The sequence below is a fragment of the Chlamydotis macqueenii genome, chromosome 9 (assembly GCF_036417535.1).
Source record: "Chlamydotis macqueenii isolate bChlMac1 chromosome 9, bChlMac1.mat, whole genome shotgun sequence".
Classification (NCBI taxonomy): domain Eukaryota; kingdom Metazoa; phylum Chordata; class Aves; order Otidiformes; family Otididae; genus Chlamydotis; species Chlamydotis macqueenii.
In genome coordinates, this window is record NC_141564.1 from 10,803,514 (window position 1) to 10,825,579 (window position 22,066).

Below are 22,066 nucleotides of genomic sequence, written 5' to 3' on the forward strand. Positions count from 1 at the left end.
AAGCTTGCAAAACAAAAAAAAATAACGGCGCTCTATCATAAGAGTTAGTTTTTTGGACCAGCTGCTCTGCTAACTCTGACAATAATTCAGGACAAATCTCACTTCTGCATTACAAAAGTGTATTTCAGACTTTATCATAGTATGACAAAGCGCATGTAAATCTGGAATATTTTTAACTCTGACTCTATACTAAGCATTGTATCTGCATGTACCAGCCTTGTGTCATAGGCTTAACGCTTCTGACGTCACTGTGTTTGCAACACGCGCTAAAAAGTTAAAACCAGCATCTCTTTTCCTTCTCTTCGGCGTATCTTAAAGGAAACTCTTATGCTCACAACTGGCATGAAAATAGACTGAATTATTTACATGGTTAGAATTAAACAGAGGGGCAAGACCGACACTAGCCAGGAATGAATGCTCCATGTCCTAACACATGGATTAATATTTAGGCCACAGGTTTAAAGAAAGAAAAAAGAAAACAAAACAAAACAAAAGATAACAGCAGAGAGACAATGCATGTTACTTAATCTGAACTTAAATCAAATTGGCCCAATTTAAGATATAGATTAATCCCTGCAGATACTGTTTTGACTTGCACACGCAGTACGTCGAAGACAAGAAGCGATTTTGGTAAATGTCCTCTAAAGTTTAGAAGAATCCCGTGTGATTGGCATGTTCATTTGTTTACTATTTAATAGCAAATCCAAGGACAGATGAGAGAGTGAGGTGTGACGAGGATCCTTAAACTCTTCTTCTCAAAAGGACGGCACATCTGAACACACTCCACCTGTCTGCTGTTGGAACACATCGATAGTGTCTTCATCTTCCATCTCCAGCTGTTAGAGCAACAAAGAAAATACAAGATTTGAAATACGCATGGTTACAAAAGCACTTGGCTGTCCACTCCTAACCAGTACCGGCAAGAGAGTGCTTCAGGTGTAATTTTAATTAATTAATGCATGAAACGTTGCCACCGGTCACTCCAGAGCAGGCACTCCATAGCCCGTCTCTCTGATCAGAGCATCACCAACACCAAAACAGGTTTCAGAGGCACGCCTGTCAAGTCAGGCCCAACTCGGCCATTTAGCCTCTTCTACAACAAACCACCCGGCCAAGCCTCTGCTCTGCTCCTTGCCACGGGCCCTGCGAGCCCAAGAAATCCCCCCTCGTTCTCAGCACTCCTGGTGCAGACGGCAGCTACGGCTTCAGTGCCAGCTCTGAACAGGCTGACGGAGAAGTAGGGCAGAGCTGAAAATACCAGCACTTCCCAGGGGTCTCTTCCACACCAGCATTGGTGCCGGCTTAGTTAGCACCAGTGCTGTTCAACTGTGCATGTGTTCCTCACATGGAATGGTGTTATGCACCATGTGTTCCTCCCTGCTAAAAGTAAAAATATTCAAGGGGAATAAAAAACCCAAATTATTTGGAATGTGCTAAACTTACAGCAAATATTTCAGAATAATTTTGATTTCAAACCCCTTTCATCTGCACACAGCTATCAAAATATTTGTAGAGCAATTTGCAATAAAAGTATTTTTCATACCTGTGCAGGTGTATCTGTTTCACTAATCGGTTGTCCATCAAATCTGAATCTAATCTGCCTCATCGACAAGCCCTGCAAGTTTAAAGCAATTAATATGAGAAACCATGCTTTTGACTCTGAATCCAAACAAAACATTTACAGATTTACTGTCAGAACAAATATTAACAAAATAAGACTCAAAAGATTTAACTGGACAGGGAACTTGGTGCATCTGTCTTGCTATGTAAGTTGAGGAAGCAGAGCTGTCTGAGCGACGTCCCGCTGGGCTGCTGCCCCAGCAAGGACTCTGTATGGAACCACAGGTGCAGATTTGGCACCAAGTTCTGATCCAGGTTCTGATCCTGCTCTGCAAGGCACAAATATTGAAAGTTAATTTACAAAGGTAATTTAAGAAAGGATCAATCAATAAACCATTCTATAAAGGGTCAGAGGACATGTCGGGAAAACCAGCAATTGTTTCTCATGCAGTCAGAGAACTAATGGTAGATTATGTTGACTCATTGGAAAACTTTTTTTTTTAAAATCTGAAAAAACTACTTTATTTGTACAACTAGCTGGCAGCACTGACTACACATAGTTAAGACAAGATTTCACTCATGTCAAGCATCTAGTTCTAGTTCTCCATCTGATGAAAAAAGGAACCATGAAGTGAAGAAAAAAGAACTTGCAGGACTTGATACAGACTTTTCATTGCAAGATTTGTTAGAAAAATGTTAGGGCCTAACATTAATAACATTGCCTTTAAAACTTTAGTTGAATTCAGGACTAAATCTTGTTTTGACAGCGCTTAATCACACGATGCAGTCTTTACTCCCTGCGTCAGGGATTGAGGTCTTTGCTTTGCCCTCTAAAATCCTTCGAAATCCCCGTGTGATTCACAGTTCCAGTCATACACAGTGCCACACAAACACAAAAACTCCCTGTGCCTCTCTAAAGATCCCACATATTCAGTTCTTGTTCCCAATCCGAGGCGCTTTGCTGTATTAGGCACAGGACAGGGCAGAGCATGCAGTTCGAGCGAGCAAAGACAGGAGCCTGTAAGTAGCAGACAAGGGAAAATGCTGGCAAACAATCCGACTGCGCTTCCAAAAGCCATTCGTATCCCCACCTTCTGCTCTGTGCCACCTAACGCAGTGCAGAAGCACAGGCATTGAGGACTACAGGCTCAGGAATTTGGCTGTGGGGATAAATCCCTCCCATTTAGCTCAGGGTTGCACTGGGGAACAGCCATGGACACAGAGCAGCTGGCCGGCACCTGCAGAACAGGGCAGCCCAAACGGTGCAGCGGGCAAGGGGAGAGACAAGCAAAGGGATGAGAGAAGAAGAGAAAAAAAAGAGAGAGAAAAAAAGGCATGGTATTAGGAGAATTTTGTTTGTAGCGTTTCCCAAACAGAAAACAGACTCTGCATAAAGCCAATAAAGTTTTTAGAGATGATAAAGCGGGTCAAAATTCAGCGTGAATTTTTGAGGAGCCGTGCCTACCTGCCGCTCGCAGTACGCCTTCATCAGCTTGCTCAGCGGGGTGTGCCGCTTGATTTTGAACTGCACCACGGAGCCGTCCTGCCCCGCCACTTTCAGGTTGATGTGATCATTCTCCGTTTTCACGCCCTCCTGGATGAAAAATGGGAAGAAGGGGATTGGGAGCCCAGTCAGGCCAGCCGTGCCCCGGCGGAGGCCGTGCTGGGGCCGGACACCACCCAGGGCGGCCTGCGGAGGCTGGGCGGCCTCCCCCGGGGCGGCGGGGGGCCCGAGGCTCCGCGGCGCCTCCGCCTCCTCCCGTCGTGCCCCAGCCCGGCCCCCGCCGCCATCTTGGCCACCGCACGCTGCGGGGCGGGGCCGCACCGGCAGCCCTGCCCCAAGGCCCGGCGGAAAGGCCTCGCTCTGCCCCCACTTCCCCGAGCCCCGCCAGGCCGCGGCTGCCCCGGCCCCGCCGCGCCTCACCTTGGGCTTCTCCTCCGACATGACGGCGGGGACGGGAGGGGGGAGGGAGGGGAGGGAAGGGGACGGCGCGCGCGCGCGCGCTGAAGGAGCAGCCCCCGCGCTCGGCTCCAGCCGCCGCCTGCCGCCCCGCGAGAGCGCGCGGCTCCGCCCCACCCCTCCGCGCCCAGCCGCCTCGCGTTCCCATTGGCCGCGCCGGCCCGGTCACGTGTGTGGCGAGGGGCGGGGGAAGGCAAGGGCGCGCACCTCCCCGGGAGGCTCTGGAAACTGCGTCACAGAGAATCGGAAGCGCCGCGGGCGACGGGGCGGGGACAGGAGGCGGAGCCGCGGGGGACGGGAGCAAGGGGCGTGGCCAACAGCAGCCTGCGCCACGCGGAGCAGCACGGGGGCGCTGTTCGGCGCCCGGGTGGGGTCGCTCTCCCGTGGGCAGCGCAGGCAGAGAGTGTGCGGGACCGGGAGAGGACAGGAGGGTCTCCCCAAACCTCCACCTCAGCCTCTTTCCTCACTGTGGCCTTCAGGAACCTGCTTGGAAGAGTCCCATGGGAATCTCCCTTCCCCTTTCTTGGGCTGCATCCCCGCAGGGACGAGCAAACCAGCGTGGAAGAAACCAGAGGTGGCCCCTCTCAGCATCCCTGGGGTTTCTATTTCAGGGTGATCCCACTGGGCCTGGCCATCCCACTTGGAAGCGGGGCAAGGGGAGGGGGCACGTGTGGTCCCCTGAGCCCGGCTTTTCCTCCTGGACTCTCTGTAGCCACGACAGTCCCTCCCTTTCCTCTGACGGGGAGGGGAGCCAGCGGGTCTCCCTGCTGACCCATGGCCCAGACCAGAATCGGACACGCTGGCGGGGCACAGAGGGGCTGCGATCCTCATGCTCCAACAAGAATCTCCGGCGTTGGGGATTTCTGGGGCCCCGCTGCTGCTGCTGCCCCTGCTGCCGCAGCCACAGCCCCGTGTAGGGACTGAAGCGGTCGCGGCGATGGCGGGCCACCCCACCATGGTCATCCTCCACCCGCAGGCAGTGGGTGGCCACGATGAGCCCCCGGCAGAGCCGGCAGGAGGAGGAGGCAGTGGCTAAGCACCCACAGTGCTGGGCACAGGCTGTAGGTCTGCTCCTTGGTGTCGGCAAAATAAAGGAGAGCAGTGGGACCATCCTTTTTGAAGCTCAGCTCCCGTTGTGGAAGAACCCTCTGGAGGGCGTCACTCCAGCTGCCCAGCCCAGCTCTTCCTCCTGGACCTTCCGTAGCCACGATGGGTCTTTGCTTGCCTTTGACAAGGAGCACAGCTGGCTGCTCCCGTCACTGTTTGTCTCACCTTTCCTATTACAGAGCGGCCACGTACTGCCTTGGGAATTAACCCAACACCAGCTTTTTCTGGCCTTTTTGCACAGGGCTGTCCCACAAGTGCAGCACTCTAAATGTGCAACTGTCCTGTGGCTTAAAGCCAAGCTCCCCTTTACACCCCTTTAACCTCTTATTTCCAAATTCCCTCCTGCATCCTCTGAGTGCCCATCATCCTCAGCCATGCACCATGCAGGCAGTAAGGCACGGTATCGCACCCCTGAGCCGTGCCATCCCCATCTGCTCCCCCCACCTCGAGTGAGGCAGCCTTCCCAGCACAGCAGCTTCACAAAGGGCTAATTAATCCTCATGTGGGGTCTATTTAGGGGCCAGGCTTAGCTCTCAATTGCAGTGGAGACATGTTCGTTCCTGGACCTCATCATCTCAGCCACCCAAGGACCCAGCTTCAACCTCCTTGCTGCAGGTCAGACAAGCCAAAGGGACCACTAGCTTTGCAGCACATCAGCCACATGATACCTGCACACAGCAGCCTTCACAGTAGAAATTATAAAAATTAGTAAAATCTCCATCACAGGTTATGGAAGGCAGCCCCTGGGCCAGCGATGCTGGAGGCCAGGATGGGAGCAGAGGATGCCCAGCAATAACTGGTGTGCCCTGGCAGCATGGCATGCCCTCTGCTTGTCCCCGGGGAACAGTTAGGCTCCGCCCAGGCAGGGAGCTGGTTCCCCAGGCAGAGCAGGTCCCTCTGCCCTGGTTCAGCAGAAGACAGAGCCCGCAACCAGTGGGGTCCCAGCAAGGGAAACCTGCTTGCAGGGGCCCCCCATCCCTGGTGGGTTTGGAGGCACAACCCCTTAGTGTGGGGAGCAGGGCCAGTGGAAGTCCTCAGGTAGCCTAAAGGGATTATACTGGTCCCAGTCCCCAGGGCAGGATGGTACCTGGAGCCCATCACAGCCCAGGAGAGGTAAAGCAGCTCTAACAGCTTTGCAGCTGAGCACCAGCTGCCTCCATACATCGCTTTTCTTAAGCGAAGCTCACACAGGGTCCCCGTATCTTTGGTTAGCAGAGGGACCATGGCCCCTCCAGACCAGCATACCCAATAAAGCACAGGGCACCACCAGGGTCTTTATCAACATTTTCACTTCTCCTTACAGGGCTCCACGCTTTGTCTTCCATGTGCACAGAGCAGTTTTTGCAAGGTGCTCCACACCAAATGCAGGGCAGCAAAGATTTATTTAAAACATCATCTCCCAGCTGGTGACACTGTCACCACCTCCTACAGCTCTTGACTGGCAGCACCAGGATGCAGCCCCTGCCCAGCCAGTCCAACAGACTAGGACAGAAGATGGGAGAGTACCCATGAGAGCTTGGCAACCCGACCCTACTCTTTCAGCCCTCCTCTCAGCACTGCAGCCTAGTTCACCCTGACAGGAGCCCAGGTTACAGACCAGGTGCTTATTCAGCATTGGCAGAGTCATTCACTTTGTTCCTACCACCTGAAGCCAAGTTATCTTCTGACAGGAGCCAGAGACAGCCTAGATTAAAAGTTACCTGCCAAGTCTTGCATCTCTGACCATCCTGGCAAAAGTCAGCCAGATTCTGGCAGCCAGCACACAGCTCAGGCAGCAGCAGCAGCAAGGTTTCTCAGCTGATTTAGCTTCAGAAGTTCAGCTCCAGCCATTTGTTTCAGAGGGCCATAAGCCTGGCAATACAAATGGAGTATTTCATGCAAGCCCACAGAAATGCTACCATCTGCAGTCCAGAGCAAGTCACTGCACCTGACAAAAGGAAATAGCTTTTCTGAGCCCAAACTATCAAGGTAGATGTATTGCTTGCATGCAGAGCTCCTTCGTACTGCAAAGCCAATTTTGGTCAAGTATAGGACCATGTAACAGCAGTCCCATCCTCCTTTCCCCACCCCTGGGTCCCTTACACAGGTAATGCAGCACAGGGTTTAGCCTGTACCTAACACTGCCAGGAGCCCCCGGGCCACCCCGCTTAGACAAGGGCTCTCAGGGGTGCTAGGGGACACAGGCAAAGCTCTTGCAGAAAGACTCAGCTCCTTAGAGAGCAGGGTTACTCCCAACACTCAGCTTTTCCTAACAACTGAACATCTCCATGAACAGACTCCTCCTGTTCAAGCCCAGCAAGAGTTCAAGGCAGCCTTGCTTCTGCCTCCCTCACCTACCCCATGAGGGCCCGACACACCAGGGCCACATAACTGTGGCAACTCCATCAGCATTGCTACCAACCCAGACCTGGTGTGGAAGCAGAATTAAATTCTTTCAGACTAGGATAGTAATCAAATCAGTTTAATATACAGTCAACATATTGTAAAGGCATCTGAATCCTACAGTATTGCTATGAGCCATGGCCATCAAGCCCAGGAGACCACCTTTCTAGAAAGGCACAGAGAGGTAGGAGAGTTGGGACTTTTCCCCAGACTAGTTGCAAGTGAGGACGTGCACATGGGACCTTCCTCCTGGAGGACCAAGATACCAAGATACCAGAAACTTGTGCTTTTTGACAGGAATGCTAATATGCTGGGAGAAGTACAGGCACCTGGAGTAACAGCCAAGGCCTCCTGCTGACCTACAAGTCAAGAAATTCTTGCTGGCTTTTGCCTACATTAAAAGAAAAAAAAAGAAGAAAAAAAGAAAGGAAGGAGGTGGACAGAAGAGCCTGACTGTGTGTGTGAAGGCTATTTGGTGAGGCAGGAGCAAGAAAGATGCATAAAGTTGCTTTTGCCCTTGGCCAGGGACAAGGGCTGTTATTTGCATTGCTTTGGATGCCGTTAACACCCCAGGGGTGAGTGAGAAGAAGTGTGTCATCCTCTGGTATTGCCACCATGTTTTCCTGCACCAGCAGAGTAAGAGGAAAGCTCTGGACCAAACAGAGCACCTGGAGTGGGGACAATGGTGCCACCAAGCATTTGGCTCATCTTCTGTGGCAGATGAAGTAGGGAGTGGCACCACAGTGGTCTCCTCATTGCAGGAGAAGCGTGGAGTCCTGCAGCTCTGTGGGGAGGCACTGTTCACTGGGGCGGGCAGGTCCAGAGGTGCTAATTCTCAAATTTTGCATAAGGGTTTTCTTCCTTGAACAGGCCTAGAAGGGAAGAGAGATTCATTCAGTCACAGCCAGCAAGAAACCTAGTTCTTGGTAACAACAACTGTCATTTGTGCTTCATGCAGCCTCCTGTCCTGCAGTCCTTCTGAAAGACCGGCTCTTACTCGAGCCGTGCATGCAGTCAGCACTATTTCACTCTCCTCCTCTAAACAGAAGAGATCCATTAAGAAGCTCAATCTGATGGCAAACTCCTCTCCTAGGCAGTTCATATAAAGTCCAGGAAAAGCAGTATGACTGATCTTCCAGAGCACGCCTTCTGCGTCTATTGGACTGGACTTAGAAGCAGAGAGGCCAGACCCAAGTTAAATTAAAACTGTTCTCAGACTTGCTCACCTGCTCCTGTATTCACAGACTGGGAGGCAGCAAGGGAGGGTATGGGGCTGATTTCTGGGCCAGTGACAAGTCCCCATGCCACTCTGTTGGCTGTTTTCCTAGCCCAACACTTCTGAGAAAGGACAAGATTGCAGACTCTGGGGTCAGGCTAGAGCAAGACACAGCCCTGGCATGGCAAGACAGTCCTGGAGCCCAGCCCTTCCACTTCCATGAGGTGTTTCTGCCACCAAGTGCTCCTTCAGGCACAGCTTTGCCTGCTCTTCCTCACAGAAGCCAGCCCAGCCAGAAGCCTCTAGATCTCCTGCCCAACCTGGACCTGCAGTGGACAGCAGCTGCAGGCAGAAGGGTCTTCAGCTTTCCCTACAGCCCTCCCCAAAGCCAGAGACCACCACACTTTGTATGCATAAGCCTGATTGCTCGCTGCTCCACTGCCACGTTGGAAGAGCCCCAGCAGCCCCCATGGTCAGGCAGGAGAGACCCCTCCACCGGCTTCAAGCAATTTGCTGCTCCTCTCTTCCTTCCAGGCTGCTGTCCCCCTCAGGTCCACCTGCCCTGGGGCTGTGGGACTCACCTGAAGGACAGTCCAGCCCCAGGAGGGGGTATGTGCACTCCCAGCACCCAGAGGGCTGAACCACCTCTCTGGGAACCACTGTTGGCACAGAGGGCACCTGTGCTCCCATCTGGCTCCCCACCCAGGGCTGCTGGTTCCCCAGCTGCTTGCTGACCAGATGGCTGCCAGAGGGCCATGCCTGAAGGGCAGCAGCATTACAGCTAGTACTGTGTCTACCAGCTTCTGCTTCTCCCCACCAGTCAAGTCCCAGCAGCTTCTCCCACATGGCACGTTTGGAGGACACAGGTCCCAGGGAGTGTTGAATGCTCTCTCTTCCCTACTCAAGAGGGGCAGCACTTGTGTTGGGTCACATGCCATGACCTGAGCATCTCTACGCTTGCTCCCAGAGGGCAAGAAAGCAATTCACTGAGACAGGAGAAGTGGAGACTGTTTTCCCTGATGGCCAGGTCTCCTCTGCAGCTGTAACCATAGCAAGGAACACAGTTACTGAGGCTGCTCAATCTAAAGCTTAGTTTGGATCGCTCGCATCAGCACCATACCGTATTTTCTTCGGATTTCATCATGCCGTGATTTCATCTCTGCTCTCCTGCAAGAAGCAAACAGAACAACCATGAGTCAATGATTGGCAATACAGAACTGAGCAAGAGGAGCTACAGCTCCTTGCTTCTTCTCAATGTCAGGAGCTCCAGGCTGCCAGGTTTGCTCAACCCCCCCTCTGTCCATGTCCTGAGACACAGGGCACCACCAGAGCCTGCACACATCAGCAGCCTTCAGGGAGTCAGATACATAACACTGTTGCGATGCTGCATCCATGAGTCACCCCAGAAAGACATTGCTCATGAGGTTTAGGTTCGTGCTAAGGTTGAAGCAGCCAGTGGCTGCATGTGTCAAGCCCCGCTTGCCTCCTGGCATCACGTTTGATGGTACAACAGACTGTTCTGCAGCCTGTGGCACAAGCTCACCTCTCTTCCTGCCGCACCCGCCTCTTCTCCCGCTCCCTGGCCGCTCTCTCATCATCCTTGTCTGGCCTGACAAATAGAAGAGCATGTTAGCAGCGCTCGGCACTCAGTTCTGCAACAGCACGTGGTTGCATCCAAGCTACTCCAAGAAAAGAGGGAACCCCTCCAATACTTGCTTTTTGCTCTTTTTCTTACAACAGCAGCAGCAGCAGACCCCCAGCGTGATAAGGATAGTTCCTCCCACCACAGACATCGCAATGATCAGGGCTTCAAAGTTCACTAAAGGATTCAACAAAACACATTTAGCACGCAAATACATGTCTGCCTGGAGGTACAGTATTTACAAGCACACGGCTACTGTCACCAGCACCTTCAGTCTCTGGGCTGGAGACACACGTAACAGCCTGGGGAGGCAGGATGGACATCATTTTCTATAGGTATACCAGGTGTTGGCACCAGCGTGTACACACCAACTGAGTACATGTAGCTGCTAACTGTAGTTACTGGCTATGAAGAAAGGCAAGAACAAACACACTCAGGTCAAACTCCTCCAGCAGAAACAGGAGCAAAGCTGTCTTAATCACTAATCCAGGTGAACAGTAACCCATCAAGGGGAAAAAAAAAACAAACCAAAAAAAACCAACAAAAAAACCAACAAACAACACACAAAACCTGGAGGCTTCAGTGCTGAGGAGTAACCTCCAACAGAGAGGCTACAGCTGAGACTGGAGTTACCGCCTACAGGAGCCAGCCTCAGAAGTCATCTAAAATGAGAGGACAGTGGAATGGAAGCACTTATGGGTGTCTGGAGTCCTTGGGTGAGAGACAAAGTGAGACAAGATCCATTGGGATTTATCGGCTCAGGGCCAGCAGTGCTGCTGAAGCAGCCAAAGGCAGAAGGCTGCTTCATGCACCGCACCACCACGTCTCCCTGGGGCTCAGGGGATCTGCTCGCCCATGCAGAGCACAAAGCCCACTGGGACATGATGGTGACGCAGTGGCCTTGAGCTCTGGCCCCAGGGAGGCAGTCATCCTGTAGAGACACCAGCCAAAAGGGACATATCTAGACATCACCTGAAATCCTTTGCAACAAAAAGGGGTTTCTTCCAAGTATGATTCAGACTGTTCAGAGACTTGTGCCTGCAGAAATATTTGTTTAAGAGCCACTTCACATACAACAGTCAAGTTAAAGAAATCCTAGTGCACTTGAGCCTGCTCAGAGCACTTATCTCTGTGCAGCTCAGATCGTGAGCCCAGTGGAAAGCCTGAGCATCACACATGGTGTATTTTAAAAGATGCCTGCCTGTTCCCTTGCTGCAAGGACTTGGCAGTAGCAGGCTTATTGGGGTGCTCCAGGCTGAACTGATTCCACTGAACTTGCTTTCAAAGCCTCCAGCTCCTCCTCCCAGCTGAGAGCTTCATTGCTGCCAACTACTGTGCTGTCTGACTCTCAAATCACACTGCGTCCCTAACCCAGGCTATCATGGCAAGTTCCATGCAAGGAATGTGGTTCCAGATACCAACCACAAACAGCTGCCATGGCCTAGCAGGTCACCAGCAAGACCAGAAGTCAGCAAGCCACCAGCTCACAGACACTCGCGTTTACTCCTACAGATGGGCTCACGCAGCTGCTCCAGCAGTCACCCAGCAGCAGGGAGGTCTGCAGGTCCGCATTCCCAGTAAGGCTTTTAGAAAGATGGTTTTTGAGACCTGACTGCCCACAGCACCGTCTTGACTCGGAGCAATGTGAAAGCTTTCACTGGCTGTACTGCAACAGACCCATGGAGTCATGTATGGGACAGCCCAAAAGCCAAGGATCAGAAGTCAGGCCAGTCAGGGAGAGACAAACCCAAACAGGCTTTCACCTGAAAAGGGAGTTTTTCAGGGTGAGCCTGGGGTTCAGATCACCCCTTCCCACAGAGAGAGGTGGTAGAGTACTGGGCACTCCTCTGCCTGATGATAAAGGCTGCACACCAAAAATGCAGACTCATTTAAGAGCTAATCTTCCGCAGGACTAATCTCCTCTAAGGCGAGTTTTGCAAGCTAAGGAATGCATTCTCCTATAATGAAACCTTTTGTAAAGGTACTCGCATAAAAACTAGTATTTCAAGGTCTTACACAAGTAAGAGAAAAGCATATTGTAGTGCTCACAAAGAGGAGATTCTTCCTCCATGAGGAACAGGAGTGGTTTTAACTCTCTTGAGGGCAGAGAATAGAGCGCAGCCTCAAGCACAATGGATGTCAGGCGGCCACAATTCAACTCCAAGTTCTTACATCAAGGAGACAAGTGAGAGAAACCAAGCCTCAGCTTGCCTCCTAGCTACCCAAGCCCCCAAAAGCTGGGTCCTGTCTGAGCATGCACCAAGCTTGGTCTAAACAAGACACTAAATTCTCCAGAAACCCACTAGGAAACAGAGCACCAGGGAGGAAAGGCAACCAACAGCCAGCTGGCAGCCAGAAAAAGCTCCTGGAGGTGACCTGGCTGCAGGCAGCCAGCTACAGCACAGCTTATGGCAGCTTTGGAAGAGGATATTTTCTTAGGTGGACAAGAGCTGAGCATGACCGCTGCATGCTCAGCACTAGAAAAAGCCCACGCAGGCCTCCAGAGAGGTCATCTCACTTCCGGTTCAAAGAGACCTTGTGAATTTTAAGAGCCTGCCTGGGACAGCAGCCACACTGCTGAAGGTGAAGAGCCGCAGGTAGTGAAAGGAATAATACACAGGGTGCAGAGGAGTCAGACACTGGCATGCACACTTTGAGCACTGGGAAGGTTTGCACAGGCAGCTGCCCACAGGGCACCTTCGCTCGAGCACAATTCACTTACCCCAGCAGACTCCCCAGCGCGCAGAGCGGAGCTCACAGAGGTCAGCCGGGGGGAGGACTCTTCGGATGGGGTACTCCACGCATCTCCCACTGCTGGCACACCACAGGCACTGAGACACAGGAACCAGGTAGGACAGCGTTACTGGTGCGCAGCAGTACTGCCAGCTAGCCACAGCAACAGGGCCACCACTACTTGCTCCCAAGGACCAGGTACCACTCAGCAGCAATGAGATGCTCACAAGTAACAGTTGTTTGGTCAGCATGGGCTGCATCAGGCTTGCCTGCACCAGGAGAAGCAGGCGAGGGGAGTGCAGATTTCTAGAGCAAGTAAAGATGCTGAGAACCCTTCTCCTGGCTTGCATGATGGTAGTAATCACCAAATCCTTCATGTTTATTCTGTGCAGCATTTTTGGGAGAACAAGAAAGCCTTTGAGACAGCCACTCAATGCAGAGCTGATGAGGAGGAGAGGTTGGGGTGTGCCCTCACTAGTCTTTCCCAGCCAGACTACTGGCAGCAGCTCTGCACCCTCGTCTCCTGGTGGCTCTAACCCCTAACGCAGCCATTTGGTTGGGTTTGGTCAAACTGGTTCTGGCTAAGTCAGCTGCAAGATCTGACTCAAGTTCAAGTTTGCTGATATCTGAGATAAGGCAGCGGAGGTTAGCAGGACACAGGTACGCATCCTGCATCCACCCAGTGCCACAGCACCCACAAACTGGTGGAGGGGCAGCTTGACCAGCCAGTCCAGCCCTCAGCTCCTTCACCGCGTGCATCCCTACGACAGGGTCTCCCATCTATGAGGAGGAGCTCGGCAATTCCACTAAACTCAAGAAGCGCACAACAAAACCCAAGCAGTCTCCAGCAGCCTCTCCCAGAGCACCGAGGCGGGGCCGCCCTCTCACCATCATGGGCGGGTGGCATCTGCAGCACACTTAGGACAAGAGCAGGGGAGCAGCCTTCCTTCCAGGAGGGAAACTGCTCCGTAACAGCTCTGCAAAGCCCACACTACTTTTTTCAGGCATCACAAGAAGTTGGGAGTTTTACTGCTGCTACTTACAGTGACATTTTTCAGACACTCCTCACAGCTCTTGTTCGTGTACTGCTGACAATCTACAGGGAGGAAAACAAGACATCTCAGTACTTTGAAGAGCTTCTCAGTGGTTTAAAACTCTGGGCTCCTCAGAGCCTGCTCTTGCCCGCTGCTTTGCCCACTCTGGGAGGCAGGCATTCCCATCGGACCAGCAGCAATGCAGCATAACGCTTCTGCAAGAGCTGCCACTTTCAAAACACACTTGGTGTCACAGTGGGAGGCCCAAATGCAAATGGAAGTCCATCTGCCTTGCCTGTGCTGACCCAAAGCTCCAAGCTGCGAGTTCCTCTCCCTGGGTCTTATTTCCCTAAAAGCTTGAGCATCTGCTGTGGCCAGCAGGCAGCTGGGGGACACAGCTGGGGTTGGTTGGGAGGGACCCTGTGAGGACAAGGACAAGGGCATTGGGCAGGAGGTGCAGTCCTGTTACAGCCAGATGACGGAGTAGTGCAAGCAAACAAGCCCCGTACAAGGAAGTTACTACCAGGAAAAGCAGAAGCAGAGGAGCACAATGGGGACACACACAGCTACAGTCCCTGCAGAGCTGCAGGGAGTGCAGCTGCACATGAGTGATGTACCCTACCCCAGCCAATTCATTCAAACCCTCCTTCAGCAGGAAACACTCCAGGTGATGGGAGCAGCACCGCAGCCAAAATCTACACCCATGTTCAGAACCTATTTCCACCCTCATTTGGAAGGAGAGGATCTCTGCTCTACAAACTCGGTTGGCTCTCGGCACCAGTGCCACCATGGACAATGGCATCCCCAGGGGATGCTGGGCAGGGGGAATGGATCAGGTCTGAGCACAGGACAAGGTGGCCCAATCCAGCCGCATTCCTGGGCTTGCCCGCAGCTCCCAGCAGTGCTAGCTCTTCAGGAAAGTCTTCCTAGAGGACACTCGCCTGCCATTTCACTGGTGTGCTCCTCCAGATCCTCAGGAAGGGTGGTTTGCCAGCCCTTGAGGATCTGCCATGTAAACTCCAGCCCTGCCTAAAGAGTCTAAGCATCAGCCACTGTGGTTTTAAAAAAAAAAAAAATCAACCACAAACTAATTTGCCTGACTACTCAGTAACTGGTGGAAGAAGGATCACTGCTTTGCAGCACCTTCATCAGGAAAAAAGTCAGTCCCAGAGGTGCTTGTTTTCCACACTCACAGGCAGCAAAGCTGCATTTTTCTCTCTCCAGCTGGCAGGAACCCTCAGCTATGACCCACTGTCAGCAGTCACATGCTCTGCGCAGCCCTCCAGACAACTGGGCAATTTATTAACATAGCTCAGATAAGGGTGTTTACACACCGCCAGAGAGGCCGAGATTGCAGATTTTAAACACTCTAGGAAGCTGTGTCTTCCCCGTCTCCTCAGCCAAAGCCGGAAAAACCATCACGGCACCAGTGCTGCCCCTGAGACTGTTTGCCTACAAGGAGTCACTGAGCAGCCCTCTCGCACCACAGGCCATGGATGGGCAAAAGGAGAGCCTGCAGCTTTAACTGGGCTTCCTACTGATGCTCTGCTTTCTCCCAGAGTGTCCCCTCTCCTGGCATCCCCAGCTGGGGTTTATCCTCTAAGCCACTAAGGCAAAGCCACCCTCTTACAGCTGAATGGGAACAGGCTGTTTCCAGGACCCTGGAGCCCTTCGGGACTAGGGTTTTGTCCAAACGCCCGATCTCAGGGGACCAGCCCCCTCACACAGGACAGAACGGGCAGCACAGCAGTCCTCAGGGACAGAGGTGGGAGAGCAGCTCTCACTGTGGTAGAAGTTCCCCGGATAGTGCTTGTGCCACTTCGCTTCAAGAGAAATGAAGTGAATGGCTTGGGGCGGAAGGAAGACAGCAAAACACATGCTAGTCCTCACTCTCCTCCCAACTGGAGCCACCATGCAGCTGTCAGAGGGCAGGTAACCATGTGGAGAACAGTTTCTCACCCAGAAGAGTGGGCAGACTTCTCAGGACACTCCTGAAGGGGGCTGTCCCCACCCTTGGCTAGAGCTTCTCCTCTACCTGGCACGGCACCCACAGGGCTACGCTACATCTTCCACCCACCAAGGAGAAGCAGTCAGCCACCCACTGCTCCCCACCCAGATCTCCACCCCACCCAGCTTCTTCCTGGTCTGAAGCTCTCAGCCTGAGGCTTCCCCAGCCAGTCTCCCCTGTCCTGAAGGGAGGTCTCCTCCAAGGCCATGGATGGGGACCTGCCTGCCCAGTGAGTCTTCCCTACCCCAGACAGATACTCAACTCCCACCAGAGACATGGCTGAGCCGTTAGCATCACTAAATCATGGAATGGTTTGGGCTGGAAGGGACCTTTAAAGCCCAACCTCCCTGCAAGGAGCAGGGACATCTCCAACCAGATCAGGTTGCTCAGAGCCCCGTCCAACCTGGCCTGGAATGTTTCCAGGGATGGGGCATCCACCAACCACCTCTCTGGGCAACCTGTGCCAGTGTTCCACCACCCTCAGCATCAGATGCACAGCCAGATCGCAGGGGCAGCCGGTAAAGCGTCAGGTAAAGCCTCTTTTCCAGCACCCACCTCCAGGGCTCAGAGGGACACACCGGCGCCCCACGCAGGATCACACCCCATGGAGCTTCCAGTAAGGATAGGGCCTGCCCTCCCGGGTCCCACTGCCCGTCCCCATCCTGACTAGCCCCAAGCCCTTGACCAGTGGCCACTCTGCGGCTAGTGCACGCCCCGCACACCCACAGCCTGCGCCAGGCTTCCTCCCGCAGCGGACACCCCACGAAAGCAGGGTCCAGAGTAACCGCAGAGCCCTGACGTTTAGGTGTCCTGCCTGGAGCGCTTGCTCCCCCTCCCCGGGGCCGGCACCGCAGGGCTCGGAGCGGCCAGGGCGGGCACCCACGCCGCAGGGACCGGCCGAGCCGAGCCCCGGGGGCCGCGCTTACCTCCCGCCACGTCCTGCCCGGCGGCGGCGGGCAGCAGGGCCAAGGCCAGCGCGGCGCAGAGCCGGAGCGCAGGGGCCATGGCGGAACCGAGCCGGGGCGGGGCGGCAACCGCCGCCTATGTAGGGGCCGAGCGCGGGGGCGGGCCCCGGGGGCCGGCGGCCGGCAGCGGCTGGAGGGGGAGCGGAGGCGGCGGGAGGAGCAGCGCGCACCGTTACCCGTCCCCTTCTCGCTGAAGGCGTTCAGTTTCATCAAAGTCCGCCTAGGGGTGGTGTCTGCCTGCTGCCCGCTTGATGAAGGCTCCACAGCTGATGCTCACTCAATAGTTTTGTGGGTTTGCTGGGCTCGATGAGGGTTCCTGCAGCGTTCCCAGATGGAGCTCTAACGGGAGCTGAATCTGATCCCGTTCAAATCACTTGCCTGAAGGTGACTCGGCTGGCCACGTGCCCTACTCTGCACCTTGACACGGTGGTGGGTTTCATCCTGGCCGTAGCACAGCCAGAAAGATGGAAGGTACCGAAGACGTTATACAGTCCTCGCTCTAGACAGCGTTCTAGAGGAGCTGTTCTGGGTAACTCTTTACTACTGTCGCTGTTAAATTTAAAGCAGGAAATTTAACCTGTTTTCCTGTCATTGGCCTCAAACCTACAGGAGAGAAATGTCACTGCGAGTTAAGGGTGCAAAAAGGCCTTACTCTGTTTGCCACCCGAGCCTTTCAAATGATCTGCAAAGTCGTCTGTTCTGTTGCCAGAGGTTCAAGGTGGCGAGTCAGCCTCTGAAGCAAACGAGGTGTCTTTGAGTCTACCAAGATGAAGCGGCCGTTGGAGGTTGGAGCATCTGCCACAGCTTGTGATGGGTGGTTGCTCAAAGACTGAACGGACTAATAGACATCTTGAAGAAATTTGGTTATGATCACTAAGTCTCTTTTGCTTATCTGTTATGAGAGAAAATGATTTTATGTTCCCAGGAAATTTTTAAGGTGCTCATATCTTAAAGCGGTACCTGTTCATTGATAATGAACTTTAAACGAGGGTTAAGCAGTTGGACAGACTTTAGAGGCACTTTGCTGTCTCAATTTTTGCTGCGCAGAAGGGCATTAAGACCATTGAAGAACCTCACTCATACCAGCTTTTATTTTAAATGCAACAGCTTTTCCTGCTGCCCTTTTGACTTATATTTAGATTTTTCCCTCGGGAGTGGTTTTCACCAGTTTGAAAAGTATGTGCAATTTTACGTTTCTATCAGCAGAGTTTGACAGTAAAGTTAACAACACAAAAACTAGAAATAATTAACTAGTTTGTAGTTTTACTACCAACATTTACTCTTGCCTCAGCCGAGCTCCAGAATGGAAAAATGTCCTCAAAACTGTGAACGTCGGATGATTTCTCCCACATGAAAAGTGCCAGCACTGAAAGCTGTTGCTGGTCCTCACCTGCCCCACTCAACATTGCAGGGCACTGCACTGCTGCCGGCACAGCGCAACCCACTTGGGCGCTGCGGCTGTGTTGCAGGGTGCTGTCAGCTCATCCCCCCACAAGAGCCACTCTGTGCTGGGCATCAGCCCGCACCAGGGCCAGGAGGGATTAAGAAGCTGAATCTGTGATGGGGATGTAGCTACACAAATATCTGAAGGGAGGGTGCAAAGAAAATGGAGCCAGGCTCTTTCCAGTGGTGCCCAGGGTCCAGCTGGCTCATAGTGGCCGTCCTTCAGCAGGGGCTTGGACCAGCTGCTCTCCAGAGACCCCTGCCAAGCCCAGCCGCTCTGTGAGCGTGTGATGCTGGCACAGCCGCCACCACCAGCAACCGCCTGGAAGGGGCCTGAGCCAATGCGGAGGTGTGAAGCACGCAGCCAGATGAGCTTTGCATGTCAGGCTCTGCCTCTGAGGCTGAGGGAGCTGCTGGATGCACTCCTGGGTGCGTGTCTGAGAGTCTTGTGATGTCCCCAGAGTCACAGTCACCCTATGATGTCCGGTGGGCAACACTACATGCTGGTGTTGTGTACTGCCAGCAGCACATGAGACGTTGAGTCCTGCGAGCAGCAGCAGAGCCACTGAGTTCTGCCACAGCACGCCAGACGTTGGGACCTGCCAGCAGCCCAGGAGCCACCAAGCCCCATCAGTGGGCCCAAGCCTTTGAGTCCTGCCAGCGGCACCCATCAAGTCCCACCAGCAGCTGACGGGACACCAGATCCCAGTAATGAAGGCATCCAGGCATGAGGCAATGGCACTTGGAATTGGCAGGCACTTTCTGCAATGGAACCCCTGCCCCATCTGCTTGGGTCCCCTCGAAGGCCCCGCTGTCGTGGACCCATGCTGCCACGTGTTCTGCCATGCCTGCATCCAGCGCTGGGTTGACAGCACCGTGGCTGCAACCTGCCCGCTCTGCCGGGGGCTCATCGTGGCCATCCGCCGCCTGCAGGTGGAGGATGACCCTGGTGGGGTGGCCCGCCATCGCCGCAACCGCTTCAGTCCCTACACGGGACCGTGGCTGCGGCAGCAGGGGCAGCAGCAGTGGGGCCCCGGGCGTCCCCGACACCAGAGATTCTTGTCTGAGCACGAGGATCGCAGCCCCTCTGTGCCCCGCCAGCGTGTCCGATTCCAGTCTGGGCCATGGATCAGCAGGGGGACCCGCCAGCTCCACTCCCCATCAGAGGAAAGAGAAAGACTGTCGTGGCTACAGAGAGTCCAGGAGGAAAAGCCGGGCTCAGGGGACCACGTGCGCCGGCTCGCCTTGCCCCGCTTCCAAGTGGGATGGCCAGGCCCAGCGGGATCACCCTGAAATAAAAACCCCAGGGATGCTGAGAGGGGCCATGCCTGGTTTCTTCCACACTGGTTTGCTCGTCCCTGCGGGGATGCAGCCCAGGGAGCGGAAGGGAAAGAAGAAGGGGAAGGGGAAGGGAGAGTCCCATGGGACTCTTCCAACCAGATCCCTGAAGGGGCTGGTGTCTGCTCTCCTGAAGGCCATGGTGAGGAAAGAGGCTGAGGCGGAGGTTTGAGGGAGACCCTCCTCTCCTGGTCCTGCACACCCCTGTGCTGCAGAGGGCTGCAATCCTGCGGGGAGGCCACAAATCCCCAGAGGCCATCATGCCTGCCACTGTCAGCCCATCCCTCTCACACCCCCGAAATCCAGCTTGCCCGTCTCAAGGCAGGAGCAGGCGTCCTGGCACAGGCAGTGGCACAAGCTACCCCTGCACCCGTGCCGTGGCCAAGAGCTCCCTTGGGACCCCGTGGATGGACTAAGCACTGAGTGGCTGTTTCTCTGTGGGAGAGCTGGCCAAGTTGTTTGTGGGTGACTGATTTTGACGTGGGGCGATGTGAAGGAGCCTGTGAATGGGAGATAGGAGATGAACTGCAGAGCTGAGCATGGGCGCCAAGAGCAGAGCTCTGGCTTGACGAATAACTGACTCCTCAGTGTGGAGGCAGCTCAGGGAGAAGGAATAAAAATGTATTTTGGATTGCCCTAAACTAAATTAAGAAGACAACTAGTATTTTTCAGCAAAATGGAGAACAAAACTTGAGGGAAGCGATCCTGTATCTTGAGCAGGCAGCATCGCTGGCCGCCCCTACCTCCGCCAGCATCATCATGGAGCTCATCATCCATCTGCTCTGAAAGCTTTGCTCTCCCTGACGTGTTCCTGGTGTCCTTGAGACCAGGAACAGATGGGCTGGCCACTGGTGACAGAGCTTCTGCAGACTGGAATTATAAAAGGCAAATAGCATTAGGTTGGCCGAACTGTGGGATGTGGGGGCTGAGCCGTGGGACACATGCTATGTGGAGCAGGGAATGGACCTCTCTTGATTTTGCCACCACAAGTGAGTGCTCTGATGCTGGCAGCCGCCGCTTGCAGGTGGTTCAGATTTTGGCAGCTCCTTGGGAGAAACACAGGGCTCTTTGCATGTAGCGAGGACTTGGGGACTGTCGAAAGGACACGGGACCTGGGGGTTTGTTCCTCCAAAAGCAGCTGGTGCTCGAGGCTACACGGACACTGGCATTGCTCCAGTGTTATCAGGCCCAGGGACGTCTCCTTGAAGCTACCTCCTGGGCTGGAGGCTACTTCTTCACACGTGCTGAGCGATGCCCTGACACTAGAGCTGCTGCTGACCAGCTTGGGCAGCAGGAGGAAGCATCTACCAAACCATTTCTGTTTGCAGAGTGCCTCGTTTGTTTGTACTGGGTTCATTTGTGAAGCAATACTTGGGGTACGGAGCATCCCGGTGGCACAGGCAGGCACCCGGAGTGAGAACCCGTGGGCAGGCACCCGGGCAGCGAGAGTGGGCAGGGTGCCGACGGGCAAGCTAGGGGAGGCCGAAACGCTGCTCTAATCCTGCCGGCCTTTCCGCTCCCTCTCCTTATTTGTCTCTGAAGGGTATTTTCAAACCCTTCAAGATGGCCTCAAGTGGTTTCCAAGGCGACGGTGCTAAAGTCATCACTGCCATGGAAACCCTCTCTTTGGCATAATATAAATATTTCCCTTGAAGGAGGCTGGATGAGTGGGCGATGTGCTATTTTCTAGCACTCCCTGGCTGCAACAGGACAATCTCCAGGAGATGGAGGGGGGCCGGGGAGGATAAAATTAGCTCACCAGGCCGGCGGGTGATGGAAAGGGGTGATTGCCAGCATTTCAGTGCAAAACCTTTGTGTCAGCGGGGTCCAAATGACTTAAGATTTACTCTGTAGGAAGAAAAAGAAAAAAAAAAAGAGAGAAAAAGCCCAAAGTAAGGTTGAAAATAGTAACTTTTTCTTGTCCTTCTTCAAAGTTTTCCCTTTAGTCCCAGCCCCACGTCCCCTCTGGCAGATGGGGGTCCTGAAACACCCTCACCACTGGGCCAAAGATGGCTAAGGTTGAGCCAGCCTCTCCTGGGAGCTGTGTGTGGCTGAGGCCCTTCGTTTTGCTTTTAATTGCCTCCTTTCTGGCTCATTGACTAGCCAACACTGTCACTTGAGCCCGGGGAGGGGTGTCTGCCTCCAGCCGTGAACATCATCAGTGGAACAGGAAACCCCAAAACACCCCCTGTGCTGTGGCATCCCCCAAATCCAGGGCTGTCTGAGAAGGCAGTGATCCTCCAGCCTCCAGCCCCCTGCCCAGCCGGGCTCCTCTGGCTGCACTGTGCTTAGCACTGGGACACGACTCCGAAGAGGGGCTGCCAGCGTGCCCTGTCCCCAGCATGGCAGGGACACCCCGGCAGACCCCTGTCACCTACCCCGCCATGCCAGCTTTTGTCAGCCACCAGCCAGGCAGGGGTTTCCGAGCTGCTGCAGGAGATCCCAGCACAGCAGAGCGGGTATTTTCCTAAACAGAGATGGCTGCATTCATCACCGGGGCTGAGCGACGTGATGGGAGCTGGGGACGAGGCATCCCCAGAGCCCGTCTCTGCCCGGGCTGGCACGGAGGCATAAACACCTCCTGTCCCTGAGCAGATGGCTCCTCTCACATCCACGCTCCAGGCAGATACCAAAGGGCTTTCCTAACAAATAAAACCCCCACCGAACGCAGGCACATT

General features: G+C 54.0%; 2 protein-coding genes across 2 annotated transcripts; both read right to left on the reverse strand.

The window, feature by feature from the left end:
• Positions 1 to 675: 675 nt before the first annotated feature.
• On the reverse strand, positions 676 to 3,647 carry SUMO3 (small ubiquitin like modifier 3). Its single transcript, XM_086755083.1, has 4 exons — positions 3,485 to 3,647; positions 3,026 to 3,154; positions 1,544 to 1,615; positions 676 to 836 (listed from the first exon to the last, which is right to left on the reverse strand). Exons 1-4 carry the CDS (start codon positions 3,503 to 3,505, stop codon positions 756 to 758), a joined length of 303 nt encoding a protein of 100 aa, XP_086611209.1. The 5' UTR covers positions 3,506 to 3,647; the 3' UTR covers positions 676 to 755.
• Positions 3,648 to 7,072: 3,425 nt separating this feature from the next.
• Positions 7,073 to 16,665, reverse strand: PTTG1IP (PTTG1 interacting protein). Its single transcript, XM_086755009.1, has 7 exons — positions 16,569 to 16,665; positions 13,644 to 13,696; positions 12,590 to 12,698; positions 9,942 to 10,044; positions 9,769 to 9,834; positions 9,346 to 9,392; positions 7,073 to 7,881 (listed from the first exon to the last, which is right to left on the reverse strand). The coding sequence occupies exons 1-7, from the start codon at positions 16,645 to 16,647 to the stop codon at positions 7,838 to 7,840; spliced, it is 501 nt and encodes a 166-aa protein (XP_086611135.1). The 5' UTR covers positions 16,648 to 16,665; the 3' UTR covers positions 7,073 to 7,837.
• Between the last annotated feature and the right edge of the window lie 5,401 nt (positions 16,666 to 22,066).